Here is a 20,329-nt window from a genome sequence, read left to right as displayed (position 1 = left end):
ATCGCAAACAGCTGTCGCACATGTTGCTTAAAAAAATGTTGGAAGACACTCACTGCATTTCTTCAATCCAAAGTCTACCAATTCTAGATTTTCAAAAGGCATCAGGCTGTAATGCCTAGTGGGTCATCCCCCCCCAACCCAAAGGAACAGGTCGAACTCAGAAAACTAAAAGTGACCCGGGGGCCTCAGATGCTCTCTGCTTTGAGATACAGAGGGCTCCGTGCCATGGTTAGGAAGGCACTATTCAACCACGGGAGTGAGTGGTCTACGCAACAAGGTCTGGTCATCAGAACCCAAGAGGTCCTCAGCCTGGAGCTACCTTCCCTGAAACACTGCATCAGGAATTCTGTTCCATCATAAACACACATCCTCCGTCACCCCACATGACGGCTGCATGAGAGAATGACATAAATCAGGGGTTATTTATTGTTCTTGTTAATGAAAATAAAAACCACAACCGCTTTTCATCACGGGCTCGTGAACGTGGCTGGACGTGGAAACAGGTGCAACTGACACGCACTAGGAAAGTCCGCTCAAATCCGGGCCGCGCCATACTTTCCTCCAGCGAAAACTTAAGAAGGGGGAATCATCAGCCATATTTATTTCTCATTCACCAATCCCTCCTTTCCTACCCTCTGGATCATCTCAGCTCCGTACAGCAATACCTCTTTCCTGGATGGAGCTTCAGTTTTAAATTACAGATCCACACGCCCAGCGGGGTATGGACACCTTCATTCCGATGGCCCTTAGCTCTGACTCACGTGGGCAAGGCTGAGCTCCCCAAAGCACCGATTTCTTCTCACTTAGTGAGAAGCTTTTTTTGAAGCTGTTATTTATTTATTGAGAGAGCGAGAGCGAAAGACAGTGAGTGCACATATGTGAGTTGGGGGAGGGGCACAGGGAGAGAGAGAACATCAAGCTGACTCCGTGCGGAGCGTAAAGCCTGACACGGGCTCAATGTCACAACCTGAGCCGAAATCAAGAACAGATGCTTCACTGACAGACACACCCAGGCCCCCCTCACTTTGTGGCATCTTTTCTTTTTTAAATTTATTTATTTTCAGCGTAACAGTATTCATCGTTTTTGCACCACACCCAGTGCTCCATGCAATACGTGCCCTCCCTATTACCCACCACCTGGTTCCCCAACCTCCCACCACTCACCCCTTCAAAACCCTCAGGTTGTTTTTCAGAGTCCATAGTCTCTCATGGTCCATCTCCCCTTCCAATTTCCCGTGGCATCTTGACCAAAGCATCATGGTCAGCCCAAATGGCTAATCCAGACATCTGGGAGTCATCCTGTAGACATCGCCTATTTGCCCCCAAACCCTATCAAACACCTTCCTTCTTCCTCTCAGTAGCCTTCCTACTCAAACTCTCCCCGGACTGGTTTGGAACCCCATCATTTCCCATCTAGCTTGCTGGTCCTAGACGGGGATGGCCCCCGCACTCACGCATCACCCTGCAGCCCGAGGGAGTTCTCCCAGAACTCAGGTTTAAATCTGTCCCATACAGCCGTCACAAGTATATTCAAACTCATCCCCTTACATACCGAGCCCTTCCTCACCTGCTCCTGACCATCTTACCAGACAGCGGCATATCCCATTTCAGCATCTTGAATGTCCTGCAGTTGGACAAATGCCCCCCCCCCCCCACTAGTTCATGTCTTCGCACACGCTGATCTTCTGCTAGAAATGAGCCAGCCTCCCTCTTGGTCAAATTCCCCTATCACAACTCAGCACGACCAGTGCCTCCGCTGGCAACCACTCTCTGACCCCTTCCTTCTTTCTCATTACGTCCCAAGTACTTTCATCACAGTCCCTGTCACCCTGAGCAATTGTCAATGGCTTGCTTGTGTCCTTCCCCAGTGAACTGTGAGGTCTTGGAGGGGCGGTGCCTTTCATTCATCTAATCTTTCAAGGAACAATTACTGTGAACAAGAGTAATTTTGCATCCTTGGAGTTTAGCACTTAGCCCGGCACACAAGCAGGGCTGCATCCATGTAGACAGCTGGGGGGCGGGGGGGGGGGAGACATGTGATTTGAGGACAAATCCACCAAATAAATTCATGTTTTAACTGGGTTCTAGTGCTCTATGTCCACTATGTTCTACATAAAAAAACTACTACTACATAAAAACCTACTACTACTACTACTCACACACACACACACACACACACACACACACACAACTGCTTGCCATCATTATCCAACTAAACAAGTTTAAAACATTTTTAAACAATTAAAAAAAAAAAAACATTAAGCATTTACATTGGCCGAAAACTAGATGACAACAGATAAGTCAAGTTCTTACTGAAGTCAAGCTCTGAAATTTAGAAGTGACATTTCCATTTAATTTGGTACATTTCTGATTAAAACTCCCCCCTTGCTGGAAGGAATCTGACCCAGAAGGAGACCCGAAAGAGAGGCAGGAAAGGAAGAAAAAAGAAATTGTAAAAGCAACATTCCTAATTGCCGCCATCGTGTGCCGATCTTGAGTGGGAGTAGCCACTCAAGAGCATGAATGTTTGGTGAAGTTTAAAAATACACAGAGTCAGACAGATGGTTACAATCATCTCTTGGCAACACCGGTCTCGATCTCATGTGAAAAAAGGCCCCTGACAAACCGCACTGCTTTCAGCTGTTCCTGGTCCGAGACCCATGCCCAGGCCGCCCGCCATCCCGTTTCCAGGCCATCCCGGTCCCCGTAAGAGGCCGCTGTTACTCGACACTAGCTTTGGGAAGGGACGGAAATGAATCCAAAACAAGTCTGCTTGGGGAGAATTCAGCTCCAGGAAATGAGATGCAGATTTAGACACGCATGTCTAAGATGGTCAAGTCCATCCCACGTCCGGTCCAATGGCCGTCGGCGGCCCAGGGTCTCCCCTCCACCTGCCGGCTCTGCCAACAGGTCTCTGGCCGGCTGCAGTGAACACAATGCGCTTCACAGAAAGCGGCAGGCTCCCGAGTTAGTTCAGGATCATCATCAAACACATCTGCGGAGTCGGGGTGGACCGCCACGTCACCAAAGGGACGGGATTTTGGAAAGACCTAAAAATACACGAACTGTGAGGGCTCTTCTGTGCTGACACACGCATTTTATCTTTTGTCACGGCCCCAGCTTCTTCAGACGGGCTCGTCTGATTCTGGTCTCTGCACTGCTGGTTCGGGAAGACCGACAGACGACCCGGCGGGCTGGGTGGACCGGAGCACGGGGCCCTCTGGAGCCATCCCCGGCGCCCTAATTGCAGACAAGCTCTGGCGCTCCCTGCGGCTCTCTCCGTGATGTGGTCTGGAACGGCTCCTCAGAGGCTGGGACAGGAGGTTCCCCCGTGCAATTGACCCGAAGCGCGACAAACCCTGTAATGGACACCCCGTGCTTCTCTTCCACTGGGCGGAAATCCAAACTGCCACACCGCGGAGCCCGCTTGGCGGACACGGGGCTTACGTTCCGGACAAGGGAAACCTCGTCGGCTCTTGTCAACACTGTGTTTAGATGCTGGGGACATAACAATTTGAAGTGATCCAGGCTCCAGAGACTACAGTAAGACCGGCGTCCAAAACCGACTCGTCTTCCCCACTCTCCTCTCCCGGAGGAGCTGCCAGGACTGCCGGGGCCACGTTTTCACGGCCAGCAGCTTCACAAGGCTGGGAGTCATGAAAACCAACCCTTCCTCCCCATACTACCCCCCTCTTCCCTCACTCCGCACCCCTGCACCTTGGGCTAAAGCGTCCACCTCTTCGCTCTGGCGTTTTCGCAATGTTTCTCTCCGCCAACCCTCCCTCCCTAGTCTACACCACACCACTGCCCTATCCACTCATCTTTAAGTTTTTACCTTGGGTAAGTTCTCTCTTCAAAAACCTCTCATGAAGACGGGGTGCTTTCTACACGCCCCAGCCCAAACGCTGCTGACTGACTGTAAGCGAAACGAGGTTTTGAACCTTGGTACTACTGACATCTCTGTCCACATAATGCTTTGCTGGGGGCTGTTCTGGGCACCGTGGGAGGTCACCACCTCCCTTGGTCTCCGCCCACTAGATACCATAAGCATCCTCTGCCTTAGCCGGGTGACCAGAAATGCCTCCCGAAAGCACCACATGTCTCCTGGGGACAGGATCACCTGGTTGACACCCTTAGAGCAGTGGCGCCTGACCCCGGCCTTCCTGTCCTGTCCAACTGGCTCAATATTCCCTAACACACACAGCAGTTCCGTGAGCAGAGCAACTGCCCCCAATTCAGTGAGTCCATCACACTAAATCCAACTGTGTCTCTCCATGTCCTTCGCTTCTGTTCTAACCAACCCTTATCTCCCCTCTCAAGTGTCATTATTGCTCCTCCCGTCCCCTCCACCTGGCTTTTCATCGCCAGTTTGGGATTTCTAGCCCACCTACAGGTTACCTCTCCCTATCTCTTCCCTTTTGTCCCACAAACACATGCTCTGCCCCTGCTCTCCCTGAGTCTTTAGGAACTTAACAGATGCACGTACTTGTCCTCACCTATTCTCATGGGTGGTGGGAGGAGAGAGAGGAACAGGGGACCCTCAACAGATCCTCTCCCAAGGAGAGGCCATCGAGGAACAGCCCCTGTGGCAGGAAGCCCATGGAAAAGAGGCTCAGGGTGGAGTGTGGGATGAGGTCCCAGGCTGGGAGCTATAGTGCCGGGAAGTCACCAGAGGATGGGAAAGATGAGGCGGAGCCTCGTCTGGAAAGTTCTGGAACTTTCCAGAACCCAAAGTTCCAGGAAAGGAATCCAGCATTAGGGCAGAAGACAGGGAGGGACTCGGGCAAGGCAACTATGTAAAGAGTAGAACTGCTCTAACCAGGGGTCCGATCCCAAAAGGACCAGTGGCAAGGCTAGGATCATGCAGACCGCCACACTGACAGAGAAGTCCATTCAGTTTCTGCCCTGAAGGACCCAGTTCTGGGCAGGAGCTTGATAAACAAACACCTGGTAATACAGATGATTAAGATATGGGAAAGGTACAAAGGTTCTAGAAGCTTTCACTTGCCATTTGACTTTAAAACAGTCCTGTCAGATATGGGGGTTATGACATCTGACCTTTCAGAAAAATAAAAAACTGACACAAAGATTTAATTATGAACACAGAGCCCAAGCAGAGGCGAGTGGAGAAAAGCATGCTCAACGTGGATTTGCCTACTCTGAGCATTTTCTCTCTTTATAGCTGTCTACCCCCATTTTAATGGGGCATGGTAATGGCTGGGAGAAATATCTTACTGGAGTCTGGTAAAGTTCTCAGGCAGGAAGGATGGTTCCCTAAGCAGAAAAAAAGCTAATGGTCCTTTTAGCACAAGGCAGAGACCCTTTCTACCTGGAGATGGGTCTTCTCATCAGCAAGCTGTGTAACCTGCTAACTCGGACCAGAAAGCCAGCAAAGGAAATTATGCAAGATCCGGAGTGTGGGAGAAGACCCACGGGGACTCCTCCTCCATAACGCGCCTCAGAGGAGGCCATCTATGGCAGAAGAACGTGCCCCTGGACGTCCGGGCCGAATGCACCTTGAGGATGTGATTAAGGCTGGAAATGCTGAGACAGGGAGATTGTCAAGGTGGGCCCTATCCGATCGCAGGGATTCCTAAAAGCCAAGAGAAGTCTTGGCTGCAGACAGAAATGAGAAGGAGGGAAGGAGAGATTGGAAACATGAGAGAGACTCGGTCTAGTTTTGAAGGTGGAAGGAAGGGAACCCGTGGAAGCTAAGAATAGCCCTCAGCGGACAGCCAGCAAGAAAACGGGGACCTCAGTCCTGTAACTGCACCTATGACTAGCGGGAACAGGAAACAGATCATCCCCTAGAGCCTCCAGAAAGGAGCGCTGCCCTTCCCAACCCCTGATTTGAGGCTGGCAAGACTCAGGCCAGACTGTGACCTACAGAACCAGAGGACACGACCTGGTATTTTCAGTTGCTACAGTTACGGCAGTTGTCTATGCCAGCCAGAGAAATCGAATGCAGCATTTCTGGTACAAGTAATTTCCTTCTCTTTTAAAGCTCTAGATGTGCATCGCTCAGAGCAAGGATAAAAGGCAGAACACCGTGGTGTTTCCGACAGGTGCTGGTTTGGTCTCGATGGGTCACAGCCTGAGGAGTCCTAGAAGTCACTGCCAACAGCTTCAGCGAGGATAAGAACATTGCGGGGCTGCTTTATGATAATACAGTTATCCAAGTCTCAAAAGGCAGGCATAGAAGGGCATTATTAACTGAATTGCCCTGCAAATTGGAGGTACAAAAGTCCTGTGTTTTTTCAGATCTTCATTTTAGGGAAAAAAAAAACAAAACAAAAAACTAAGACCCTATTCACAGGCTTTATTTGGCAAATTAGCTATCAGGTTTAACATCATCACAAAAAGAGGGAGAGAAAAACTTTTAAAAAGGTTTTGCTTTTTAAACCATCTGGATAGTTTTTTCCTCCTTCTAAAGGACTGACTTTCCCCTGATTATTAAATGTAGAATAAGAACTTGCCCCTAAAGATAGAAGAGGGTGACTTCTGAAATACCCCCCTATGAGACACACATACCCACGAAAAAATTGTAAATCTAGCTTCAGATTTCATCATCTACTAGGATGTTATCTCTAATATGTATGGTGTGTGTTTTACAAACATTTCTCACACAACTACCAAGTGCCTGGGCGTGTCCTTGGCTCAAGGAAGACAAGGTCGGGGGTGCCTGGGTGGCTGTCAGTTGGGCGTCTTCCTTTAGCTCAGGTCACCATCTCAGGGTCCTGGGATCGAGCCCTGCGTCGGGCTCTCTGCTCAGCAGAGAGTCTGTGTCTCCCTTTCTCTCTCCCTTTGCTTCTCCCCCTGGCTTGTTTCCCTCCCTCCATCCAGTAAATAAAATCTTAGAAAAATAATAAAAAAATAAATTGAAAAAGCACAGACAAAGTCCGTCCTTGACAAACCGAGCACGGAAATTGCTAGGTAAACACAGTTCGGCGGCAGCGTCAAATCACAGTCAGTACCCAGGTACAGCAACCTGGGCGCAGGTAGTGGCTAGGGAAGGCGGGAGGCCACGGTCACCCTGGAGATTTCTGACCTTGGAACTGAGCAGAGTTCTCCCAGCACGCGCACAACACAGAACAGAAAGTCCCGTCTTCGTAAACACGTGTGAATGTTACCTTTCCTGAAGAACATACGGAAAATACCGTGATCTAGAGACAGTGTGAGCAGGCTAAGCCAGTCAGAGAGCTAGAATCCCACTGTATTTCTCTGCACAGGGTTGCTTACCAACATGAGGCAAACATTAGGTCAATCTGGCCAAAGTGACACTTTTACAACATCAGAAGCACAGGAAAATTAGGCGTTAAACCCGCAAGTAACTCATTCCTCCTCCTTTCCCGGCTCTCCTCTCCAGTCCAAGGGTAAATAAATCAGAGAGACGAGAATACTAAGCGGGCCTTGAGCTTCCGTTAGCGCCTACTAGCTTGCCGTAACGGCTGACGTCACTCATCAAAATCAGCAAGGTACAGGCAAAATTAAGTGTCATTGTTGAAGAAGAAAAATCACTGAACAGAACAGGAGGTTTTTAAAATATTAAAATAGTTTTTTAACTTTCATTTTAATTTTGGGTTTTCTTAATTATGTTAGTCAACGTATAGTATTTCATTAGTTCCCAATGCAATAAAAAAAAAACAAACCTATAAACTTGAACTTGACAAGAAAAAAAAATACGTAAGCACTTGGTCCCTTTACTATAAGGACTTAGGAACAGACGGATGAAAAAGATAAAATCTCCATGCCAATCTTGACAGATAAACTAATATATGTACTTTAATATAAAAAAGTAATTATAGGGTGCCTGGGTGGCTCAGTGGGTTAAGACCTCTGCCTTCGGCTCAGGTCATGATCTCAGGGTCCTGGGATAGAGCCCCGCACAGGGCTCTCTGCTCCACAGGGAGCCTGCTTCCTCCTCTCTCTCTGACTGCCTCTCTGCCTACTTGTGATTTCTCTGTCAAATAAATAAAATATTTTTAAAAAGAGTAATTATGTGTTATAGAAATGATTTTTTTGAAGTGATATCTAAATATTACTCTTGTAAAACAGATACAGTCCTATTTCACAAAAGTTGAGAGAAAAATATTCATGCCTGCTTTTTATGGCCGTGTCTCCCTTCGAAATAGCAATCCTACAAATAAGAAAGATTGGTTCCCTGCATCCAAATATTCCCCTGGAGGGGCTCCAGAGCCAGAAAAAAATGTGAAAGTCCATAAAAGGAGAAAAATCAAGAGAAGGAGACAAAAGCTGGACGTCAAGGTAATATTACTTGCAAATCCACATTCTCCACCCCACCACCTCTCCCCAATCCTTCACTGAGGAAGACAACCGTTCTGGTGGCTTCTTTGTAGAACAGAACACTTAACAAAACGGAATGCACTCACCAGAAGAGGTCAAATCGCCCTTCAATAGAAAGTCATCCCCTCTAATAAAATCAAGCCAATAAACATGCGAACATGATTTATTGGGCCACGTTTCTAATTTGGCAAAACTCCCGAAAACATAGGTTTACTTAGGTGAACTGGACAGGTTCTCAAAAGGCAGGAAATACCCTTTGAAAACAAACATTAACATTCACTCAGACTTGAGGGATTTTTATAGAGAATTCAAGTGGAACTTACATATATTTGATTTCTCCTATATCGCTGGTATAAGTTATGCATGATGGACCCCCCGTGGAGCTCCGTCAAAGTGGCCATGTCATCCACGCCCTCCTCATTCATGGGGTGCATAGCGGTCACCTTCTGGTGTGTAATTGTGCTCTGCTTGTACGTGAACACCTGATGGGCAGAATGAATTCAGTCGTTTAGAGATCAGCAGCGGACAGTCTTCCCAGACATTTCCCACCTTAAAGTACAATCTCAGCAACAAAATCCTGAACTGGCCAATAAAGAGTGTTACTGCAGAGAACATTTTCTTCATTTTCTCTGTGCCACTTACCTACTTTCAAAGGAAGCGATTATTTGACGACTGCAATCAAATACTCCTCAAAGACACGAGTTCAAGCACTAGCCATCCCTCGGGAATCGCAAAAATCATAAATTTGCGGTTCACTTCCCCACGTATTTCTCCAATTGCTATAAATTGGTAACAGTTTAGAAACTGGCTAACCAAACTTTAAGAAAGCAGTTTGGCTTCGTTGTGTCATGTCTCACACGGGATCATACAACAGATTTCAAAGCTTCTTCATAACAGGTCATCCATTCACCACAGAGTCCTAGTTGTTCACAAATGCCTCTGTTCAAAGGCTGGAACACATCATCACAGGAATATGTTAAAAATATCCTTAAATCCCTTCTTGGATTTAAAATAAAATCAGTTTGCTTGCTTGACACCTGTCTTCCTTAACGTTCCAAAGACCACTGATGAGGACCACATACGTGTGTTAGGGTGAACATGACGAACTCAGATGCGGCTAAGACTGATCACTCAATCTGCATGTATTTCTAAAATCTACTCTGCTTTTTTGTCGCTACTGATTTGGTAGAGGAACCACCATACTAAGTCAGCTGCACCTGTTAAGCAAATTTTGGCCAGCTTTGCATGCAAATTCATGTACAGAACAAAACCATTTGATGACGGAGTTTACTCCATAATTACTCATTTTACACTTTTCCAACGTTCATCTCTAAAGAACACGAAGATATAGCGAGGACCTGAAGAACCTGGAAAATGCACAGTCTTCACACACACACACGTCCTTCCCATGTGCGCATACACACGACGACTTTCTGGAACAGTATCTGTAGAACTTCCTGACTGGGGAATTCTGTTTTTAAATATCGACCACTTGCCTACATGGCAACAAATAGTATGTTATTGCAAAAGACAATGACACACTAAGGGAAGCCAAAGTACCAATCCAATGGTTTTGAGAAGTCATGAAAAATGGCATGTTTTATTTTTCTAGAGAAAAAATAAAACTTCAGCAGTGGCATTTCTGCCACATGAACCACACGAGTTGGCCAAAACCAGTCTCGGGAAGCTGCTCAACCCGAGGGCAGACAGCGGACCGTCTCTTCTCAAGGCCGGCCACGCTCCCCAGCTGCTCCCTGGGTGCAGACATCCACCAGGAGATGCACCAGCCCCGCCTCCTGGCGAGGCAGCCAACCCTGCCCCATAAGGACCCAAAGGGTAGGACAGGCCTGGGAGTGCAGGGTGGGGGGGTACCACGGTCAAGAAACAAGTAATGAAGGAAAACAATGCGCAGGAACATTCAAGAGTGTGGATGCACTTTTAAGACATTGACATTCTGTTCTAACTCAAACACTGGGGAAGAAAATGAAAGAAACAGATTTAGGCCAAGAATTGAAGTTGTCTTGGGGCAATCTGGAAATCTCCAGAAGTGAGCAGCTAAAACTCTCTGTTCTTCCCCAGCTTGCTATAGGCCAATGATGCCAATCCAGGCAGGTTTTTATCTTTTTTTATGTTTTATTTATTCACTTGAGAGAGAGAGAGAGAGAGCGCATGAGCAGAGGAGAAAGGCAGAGAAGGAGGGAGAAGCAGATGTCCCGCTGAGCAGAGAGCCCAATGCAGGGCCCGGCCCCAGGACCCTGACACCACGTCCTGAGCCAAGGGCAGATGCCTAACTGACTGAGCCACCCAAGCGCCACAAGCAGGTTTTCTGAAAACACTAAGCCCTGGGCTGGTACTTGGATCTTCTATTTGCAGTGACTGTGGGGGTTGGGGGGAAGCAGAAGTTTGGCCCCACAAACTCCCAGCCAGCCAAGGAGTGCAGGGACGAGTCCTGCGTTCCCTCCCTGCTCCTAGCACACAGTGGGAGGCTCTTCTCACACTGCTTGCTCAAAACTCCAGCCAACACAGTGGGCGCAATGGTTGCCCAGGCTCTCAGGGAAAGGTTCTTGTAGGAAAGGCGATAAGGCACCCCGACTGTCTCCTGCTCAGGGCCTCCCCAAGACTCATCATCATCAAGTCCCTCCCAACGTGGAAACAACTCTTCCTACTAAATGTCCCTGAGTATATGGAGAATTCCAGAATTTGAGGACAGACATAATCTAGAATACTAGAATTGTCCTCTGTATTTACATTGATTCTGACTTTTGGAAATAATCGCGCACAGCCTACAACACTGAGAGACTAAAAAATTATACATACACACACACACACAAATATTTATGTCATATGTAAACACTGGTCTTTTTCAATGCACTGGGAATACAAGACAACGTGTGGACTGAAGTCCAGAGCTAGGCACACGGCACCGAAGGGGACGGCTACACACTGCAGAGTTCCCCAGCTTCGTACGCTTGACTTCAGGTTTTCAGGAGCGTGCTGTGTGTCAAACATGGCCACGTGCCCATTCTGGGAGTGGGCAAATCCATAGAACAGGAACCAATCCTTCCCACGTCCTCAAGGAGACAGAATCATGATGGAAGGAAATAGTTACATAAGCAAGAGACCATGAATAGAAAAGACAGAAACATTATGCCAAGACAGAGGACAGGAGCTGTTCAAAAGACAATCATCTCCAGAAAAGTAGAATAGTAGAGAAAATGTGTTTGTGAAGGTAAGGATAACCGTCCCTTCAGAAATGGGTTAATATGTGTAAAAACTCTAGAATGGTGCATGGCGTACTGCAGGTGCTAAGTACGTATCTGATAAACTAAGGAAATCCATTCATTCACGCCAATATTTACTGACATGGTCTAAGCATTGGAAATATAGCTCACATTCCAACAAGGGGAAGAAAATACAATCAAATACACAAATAAATATCTAGCACGGATGCTGATGAATGTTTATGAAGCCATGAATGAGAGTAAAGGGACTAAGTACCAAGCGGGGTTACTTTATACCAGATACGAGGACAGCCTCACTGATCGGGTCATATGGAAGCAGAGACCCTACAGAAGCAAGAGATGGAACTGCCCCCTGCATTCAATGTGTTAATGTGTAGTGGTTGAATAAGCACCTGATTTAATTTAGAAAGATTTCAAAGGATTACAGAGACCCACAATCTTATTCAAGAATTCTTTAAGGAGAGTCCCCCAAAGCATCAAAAGTCATTGGTATGTGCAACAATTAACACGATATTAGTTACACAAAATTAATCCCAAATGGCAGGAAAACTCTAGGTTTAAAGAATGGAATTCTTTTTACAGGAATTTTTGGGGGAACAGCCGCCAAAATACAGTAACAAAATATATTCCATAAAACCCAACTCAGGAAAAAAAGATGGAGTTCCTTTAACGGAGCATATACTAGGAGAAAGGTGGTAAGGTTAAGAAGTGGAGGAAAATATGTAAGATTAATACACAGGAAACCAATTCAGAGAAATCGCAGCCTCCGAACAAACAGCTCCTGTTACAGAAATACAAGCCAGTGGTCACAAGACGGACTGGATTAAGCATGGGAGCAGAACGAAGGAAACCAATCAACAGTATTGGAAAAATGGCTTGGAAGGCCTGTCTAATGCTGGGTCCACTTCTACATGAGCTCAAAAGGTTTGGAGTCAATTAATTAAATAAAAAATAGCTGAACCACTGTCAATCCACTTTTCTGTTTACCCTTAGCAAAGGACAGCACCTATATATATTGCAAGGAAAACTCCCACCACGTGGAGGCAAGAGTTCCTATAACAAACAGTTTTAGATAAACACAAGATTTCTCTTATGACAAGTCGTTAGAAGCCCCAGTCCTAACATTTAACTTTTCCAATTGGAGAGAAAGGAAAAAAGAAAGTGACCGTGTCCTGTCCTCCCCTGATGGACAGATGGGATGGAGGGTGCTCTCAATCTGGGCAACCTTCTCTCACTGTATCCTAGAATTTCTGCTAGAACGTTCTCAGGTCAGTGCTCCTGCTCTGCTCCCTGGACCCGGGGTCATCAGAACCAGGGGAAAGAGGAGGGTGCTATTGGCATCAGGTCTGGAAGGGCCAGAAACGCTGGCACACATCACAGAATTATTCAGTCCAAATGTCAAGAGCGCCATGTTGAGACAGAATGGTCTAGAAAGACCAATGAACCAGAGGTCTACGTAGACACTAGAGGAAAAAAAAATGATGTGAACGAGCCAATGCCTAAAAACAAAACCTTTCACAAAATATAAAAAAATTTAGAAACAAAGAAAAACATTGAAGAGAGGTTAACGAAAGGTCAGCATGATGATATTCTGCAATTTAGTTTTTGTTCTTCCTTATTTGACCTGAATTAAGAGGGTGATGGTGGTGAGGATGAGGACGGTGTCTAGGCATTGGGGTTAGCTTTTATCTGTGTTACTATTTTCTACTTGTACTGTATTATGGTCAGATACGATGGTCCAGTTCTTTCTATTTTGTTCCTACCCTGCCCAGGGCAGCTGTCCCAAGTCTGGGCCACAAGCATTGCTTCTCTTTGAGATCTCAGCCCCAAGGTGACACTCTCCGGGAGATGTCAGTGCGGAGAAGGATACCATGCCAGTTTCTTCCTTATTTTGCTGCATGTACCGTCTTCTTAGATCCTAGGATAGCCTGTAATTGTTTATCTAATCTGTCATCTTTCTTGCTTAAAAACCATCTCTGGGTCCCCCACTCTGGGACCCCAGGTCAGTCTCTTTCATCTCATTTGACCACAACCTACAGTTAGAAATGTTTTATCCTCGGACACCTGGGTGGCTCAGTGGGTTAAGCCTCTGCCTTCAGTTCAGGTCATGATCTCAGGGTTCTGGAATCAAGCCCCGCGTTGGGCTCTCTGCTCAGCAGGGAGCCTACTTCCCCTCTCTCGCTGCCTGCCTCTCTGCCTGTGATCTCTGTCTGTCAAATAAATAAATAAAATCTTTAAAAAAAAGAGAGAAATGTTTTATCCTGTCAACTATCATACACACAGTTTCATAAAAATACTTGTCTGATGCATCTCGGTATTTTCTATCCCGTTTCTTTTAAACGCTGTCTGTGACCCTCTGAACTGACTTCACACCTAATATGGGTTGCGAACCATGGTTCAAAAAGTCGAGGGCAGGATGCTTGCCCACCTTGCTCCCCAGAGCCAGTCTTGGCCCACCATATAGACTCAAGAAGCATGGAATAAACGTTCCTGGGTTTCAAATTGGGGACAATGTGTAAGGACAGGTAGAGTGGGGTAATGACCAAAACATGGCCTTGGGGGACTGGAGGCAGATCTGGCAGAATTCATTTTTCCTAGATCTACGTCTCTAAGAGCTTAGGGGAAATGGGCAAGGTACTTACACCTGCTCTGGTCCGTGATTTGTTTTTTCTCCCACTAGCAAAATAAGAATATTAATAACAATAACTCAGACTCATCATGAAAACTAAACAAAATGATGCAGGTAAAAGTCGGAGTGACACAAATGAAGGCTGAAGCCAAGGTATCTATTCCTACAAAGGGGGAATCGTGCAAGGAAGAACATAGAACACTCCAAAAGGAAATGCACCAATCGTCTTTGCACAGACAGATGAGCCCAGAATTTTTAGACACGAGCCCAGAGACCAGATGGATGAAGTAGGGAGTGAGCAAAAGGGAGGGGTGCAGAGTTAGTTCGATGGTTTTTAGGACCATCTGAACCTGTATGTTACTTGATGAAAAACTGTTGTACACTTTCTATTTCGACCCCTTTGCACAAATCTGGCTGGCCTTGTTTGGGTTTTCTCTGGATTCAACTTCATTTCCGGGGGTGCCTCTCTCAATTGAATTTCCATCTTCATTCGTTCATTGGCTCATGAATTCATGATGGCTACTATGATCCATGACCGAGGCGAAGGCTTCTGCTTCCTCCCCTGTGGCTGCACTGAGCAGTCATGGAAACCAAATACCAGCTTCCGGGATTTTGTGAAAGTAGCTCTACATAGTCATTTTTAAAGTGAATCGAATAAGTTCAGTGTAAGTTCAGCGTATCCAGATATGTTCACTGATAGTGATTTTGATTGGACTGTTTTTTTTTTTTTTTAAGGTTAGAAATGTTTTGAACTTTGAGAAAATGGGAAAGATAGAAAAGTATAAAGAAGGTCCGAAACACCTACAAGCTCGTGATCCATTATTGGAGTTCTGATATATTTTCTTTCAGATTTTCTGAATGCATTTTTAAACTTTTTTGTAATTAAACTTTTTGTTTTGAGGTCATTACAGCTCTGCATGCATTTGTGAGCAGTCATACGGAATGATTCCAGATACCCTTTATCTGCTTCTTCTCAGTGACAACATCCCACAAAACCAGGCACAATAGCACAATGAGGCTCTGGACACAGTTGAGATAAGAACCGTTCCATCAGCCCTGGGACTCAGCATGTGGCCTGTTTAAAGCCAGTCCCAATACTGTCTCAGCCCTACTCCCTTCCTAACTTCTGGCAACCACCAACCTGTCCTCCATTCTAATTTTGTCATTTCAAGAATATGATGTAAATGGGATCATACCCCATGTAACCTTTTGGGAGTCACTTTTTCCAGCTTTTGCCTTAAATACATAGCATGGCTAGGAACACTTGTGTGTACATTTTTGTGCAAACCTAAGTTTTCATTTAGATAGAATGAATGCCCAGGAGTATGGCTGCCAGTGTGTATCTGTGCACGTGGTTACTGGTGTGTTTCTGTGTGCACGCATTTCAAAAATAAAACATAGGATTTTACTACATGCACAGTATAAATTTATCGTAATTTAGTATATTTGAAAAAAAATATTTGCCTCAAGTGATCTTTTTCTTGACACTCAGCTCTTCAAGGTGCAAAGACTGGCTTACGGGGCGTGAACATCCTGTGATGTGTGCAGGAGAGCTTTGCAAGATGCCCCCTAGCACAGCTGAAGCAACGAGTGTGACTTTCGTCAGATTTTCCCGAAAACTTCTTTTTTTTTTTTTTAAAAGATTTTATTTTATTTATTTGACAGAGAGAGAGATCACAAGTAGGCAGAGAGGCAGGCAGAGAGAGAGGAGGAAGCAGGCTCCCTGCAGAGCAGAGAGCCCGACGCGGGGCTCGATCCCAGGACCCTGAGATCATGACCTGAGCCGAAGGCAGCGGCTTAATCCACTGAGCCACCCAGGCGCCCCCCGAAAACTTCTTTTATGAATAAAAAAGTCACATTGTCTAACATTTAAAAGATGTACATCATTCTTCTATAAAAATCACAATTCCTGAATGTTGCTTGTAAATTCCAATTTAAGATCTTTTCCTCTTCATTTCCTTAACTAGCAAAAACCAGCATGTTCTTTACTGTGTGCGTGTTAGGCTTTCCTTCTGACTGCACCAGCCGGCTCTGAGAGGTAACTTTTTTCTCCGACGTCCACCAGCAGAGGTCAGGGCTGGTGTATCACCCAGGCCTCCCTCAAGGGCGGGCAGCAGCCCATTCAAGTGACTTGGCTGCTCTTGACATTGCTCGCTGTGTGGTATGGTTCTGCGTCTCCACGGGCAGATGTACTGTCCACAGATTAGTTTCCTGGTGTTTTAGATTCTCAGACTCTTAATCCCATCAGTCGGCCTGTAAACTCCACAGTATCATCAGACGGATTTGTGCTCCGTGGTTAAGGTCTACTGCTCAGGGGCAAACCTGCCAGGACCTCCCATCCTCACTGGGCTGTGTGCATCGTTGCTGATACTCTCGGTGGGGTGTTGCTGGTGCACTGGCAGGCAGAAGGAAACCCTCCATTTGAAGGACAACAGTGTTGGTAGAGATGATTCCTAGAAGGGATTCAGGCATTGCTTTCCCATGGGGTTTCTAAGAGGCTGGACTCATTGAACTGGGTTTCGTACTGAGATTTCTTCTGTTTCTCTAGAGAAACAATTGCAGTATCATGCTTGACATGAACTGTTTATGAGTAGGAAGAGAAATGTCTGCCCCCACCGTAGCTGCTTCTGTGGGCCCCAACTCCTTTGGGTCAGAGGCCAAGTGTCACTGCAGGGCACAGGGCCCCTCGTGTACACACACCCTGCCCCAGACACTCCCCACTTAGCAGGTCCCCTGCACTGCCTTGCCTTTGTATCTGTTCTTCCCTTCTACGTGGCTAGTGCCCACCATACCCAGGGAATTTCCTCTGTTCTAGCCACCCAGGTGGAGATTCCCCATTTATGTTTCTGATCTCTCGGAGATCGCTAAGCTCTTGGAAGGATGAGCCATTTAAGTCACTGTTGTATACCCGGGATCGCGCTTGCAGTCTGACACCAATGGCAAATGAGGGAACTGGAGAGGGTAAATGAATGAATTCAAAAGGCTATCTCTGAACTGGGGTCCCTTTAGGTTTGACTCTAACACGTGTGCTTTTCCACAATCCCGAGGAATTCAGTGCTAGCTGTGCTGTGTGCCATTGCGCAGGTTTCCTAACCTCTCTGATCCGCTGTGACTTCATCCTCAAAACAATGAGCCATACTGTTTCATCCCCTGCCTGGGAATCCAATGAGGGACTATCATCCGTGTGTCCGGCGCACGCCGTCAGCCATTACTAACGCCTTGTCTCTCTCTCCAGCCCTTTGCCTTATTTTGGTTTTGTACCCAGAGGCCCTGAAAACCTGAAGACAATTTAATGGCTTAATCCCACAAACCAGCTTGTCTTCGAAAGAGAAAATATCAATCTTTGATCTGTATTCGGGTGTCTGTTATCCAGCAAACTCAGCAGGTAGGCTTAAGTAGCAGAACGTTGATATAAAGATGGTTTGAACCCCCTGTGCCATGCAACTGAGATGTTCAGTCTGCCAGGCGGGAGGGAAAGTGAGGCGCTGCTGTCATTTCCCCCGCACCCTGGGAGACTAGGTATGTATGATTTGGCTTTTGATGAGATTTCAGTGGAACAATCTAGTGGACTCGACATTTCTGTGGCCCATCGACTTTCTGCAGTCTCCTGAGGCTGCAGCCAAAACAACAGGCCAAGGCAGATTTTCAGTTAAGTAGGTCACTTTCACTTCCTCCTAGGCTTGTCCTAAGGGCACACATGGTCACTGAGAGCCAGGAGTCAGGGAGGCTGGCCACAACATGACATAGTGCACCCCCCTTCCGCCCAAGAGTCCCCAGCTATTAGAAGCAGTAAGGGCTTCTCCTCTGATCCACTTGTATTTAAGCATGGTACGTTTCAGCTGAGCGAGACCACAGAGCGAGGCATGGATGGGATAAATACCCGGGGGCCTCAATTCCTCCCCCCATGCGTGTGAGACAACTGGTTCACCAGCTTTCCCTTCTGAGGTTCCTTATTCCTGGTCCTTGTTCTAATTCTAATCCTTGTTCCTTTCTGATCCCTTCCTTTTGAGTCAGAAGCCTAGACCCTGACAGCATGAACTTGAACTCTGGTATAGAATCGCCATGATTCCTGTAATTCCAAACTATCTTGGTGTTTCAAAAGCGTCTTTATGCACACACCTCCGCACTCAAAACCAAAACCGGACCTGCATATCTTACCCTGTGCCTATCCCCTTCCCCCTTCTCAGGAATGACACCATCACCAGCTCCCCAAGCTTGAAACTCGAGTCTAAGATCCCTGCCCAGTGCTGGCCACATCTTCTTTCAAGTCCTAAATTAGATGGGCAATATCGCCTAGAATCCATGTGCTCTCCACCTCCTCCCCCCAAACCTACATTTTTCATCCGAGACTCCCCCAACTTCCTCTTAATTAGTTCGTCTGCCCCCAGTGTCCCATGGCAGGAATCTAATCATTCTCAAATTGGAGTCCAAGGAACATTTTTTAATGTCAAGTTTTAATTTTAATGATTAATTTTTTTTTCCCCACCAGTTTTAAAGTCAATTTTCTTGGCAGTCATAACTTTGCCTTGAAAGACATTTTCAGAGATGAAATTCTGATTGCTTGGGCTGGTGTTTCCCAAACTGGGATCAACTAGGATCTTTTAGGGGATACGGCTCAAGTCTGAACAGCGTAGACGTTGATGGATTTGAACCCACTCTGGTTTCCCAACGCAAACAACCTTACCCGACTCCGGTTACTCTACACTGTAGCCCTCAGCTTCATCATCTATAAAATAAGGATGATAATACCCACGCCTCAGAGTCGTGGTGAGATCAGTGCAAGATAATGCCCCGAAAGGATTTAGCACAGCTCTTGGTACCGAGCAAGCGACTCAAATATTTCACTGTTGGCCATGTTACTGTTACCAGTGACATCATCTGACCAGACCATGCGCTGACTGGAATTCTGTTTGTTCCTGGTCACTTCTAGGATGAAGAATAATCTTACTGTGGTTTTCCTGCAACGGCTTTCCTGAGAGGCCCCGGCTACTTCTCCCACCATGCTGACTCCAACCACATTGGGCGGACCTAGTTTCCCATCCCCTCTCCCACCTCGCTGGGTTCCACACTCAGTGAACAGTCCCGGGGTCCATCCTGCACTCCTCCACGTCACCCCTCTTCCAAGCCTCCCCCACCACGCCCAGCCTGGCCGGGGCACCCTTCTTTCCCACAGCACCTTGGACAGAACCTCTCCCGTCCCTCTCCACACCAGGCTGTAATCTCCTCTGTCTCATCCCTGCCGAGGAACCAGGACTGGCAGAACTTTCCACTCCAGAGTGGAAGTGCTGATTTCCTGGGGCACCACGATGAGGCTCTGGGGCTGCATGTGGGTCGGTGGGAAGGAGGGCAGGTCCGAATCACCATACCACTGCGGTCGGGAGCGTGCCGTTATCCTCATACTGGACTCATCTGCGAGGACTTCGGTTGCATCTCACGGAAACCTCTGAGTCCTCACGTCTGGCACCAGTAGCTGCTTACAGATCATTTGCCGACAGATGAGCACCAGCTGTCCTTCCACGCTGCTGAGATCACATCATCAGCACCCGCGTCGGTCATCGACAACCCAACTCCCAAGGCTGAGCTATAAATCAACGTTTTGCACTTACTGGCTGCTTTGGAACAGCCTTAAACTGAATGACAGTAATTCCTTGGCTACTCTTATGTGAAATGAAAAAGGCATATTTGAGCCAAGTATCTGTGTACATCTCAGAGTTGAAAACCGGAGTCAAAATACTTTTATGGATCCTAGCTGTAAGCACCATATTTTTGCAGGCCACTCATTTCCAAGTGTCAAGTAAGAAGAGACACAACCTCAAAGCATTTATTTAATTCAGTGAACAAACAGAATCGGAATGAGTCCAGATTGAAACCAAAAGTCAATGTGGCTGAATATCCACAAAGGCACAAGAGATCTGCTTGACTCAAAGTTGTGGTACAAGAACTAGGAGATAACACACCCCTCAGGTGAAAGGAAATGCCAGAGGCAAAGCACAACAGATCAGAACACGGAATAATGAGCTCCCACTCTGCCCCCAGATGCCAACCCCACCTCCTGCCAAGGAAATCTCTAGAAATGGCAGAAAACTCTACTGGAAATACTGGAAGGATGAAAAAGAGGCAGAAGGCCCGAAAGAGAACAGACTGGAAAAAAATA

General features: G+C 46.7%; 1 protein-coding gene across 2 annotated transcripts in view; it reads right to left on the bottom strand.

The window, feature by feature from the left end:
• MYO10 (myosin X) overlaps positions 1–20,329 on the bottom strand; it is a 216,753-nt gene that overhangs the window by 116,720 nt on the left and 79,704 nt on the right. For both annotated transcript variants that reach the window (XM_045999501.1, XM_045999500.1), the window contains exon 3: positions 8,628–8,786. In XM_045999501.1, coding sequence (XP_045855457.1) covers positions 8,628–8,786 — 159 coding nt within the window. The remainder of the gene's footprint in view (positions 1–8,627; positions 8,787–20,329) is intronic.

The sequence above is a fragment of the Meles meles genome, chromosome 3 (assembly GCF_922984935.1).
Source record: "Meles meles chromosome 3, mMelMel3.1 paternal haplotype, whole genome shotgun sequence".
Taxonomy (NCBI): Eukaryota; Metazoa; Chordata; class Mammalia; order Carnivora; family Mustelidae; genus Meles; species Meles meles.
Note: the sequence above shows the minus strand (reverse complement) of the source record. Positions and strands in the feature narration are given on the sequence as shown.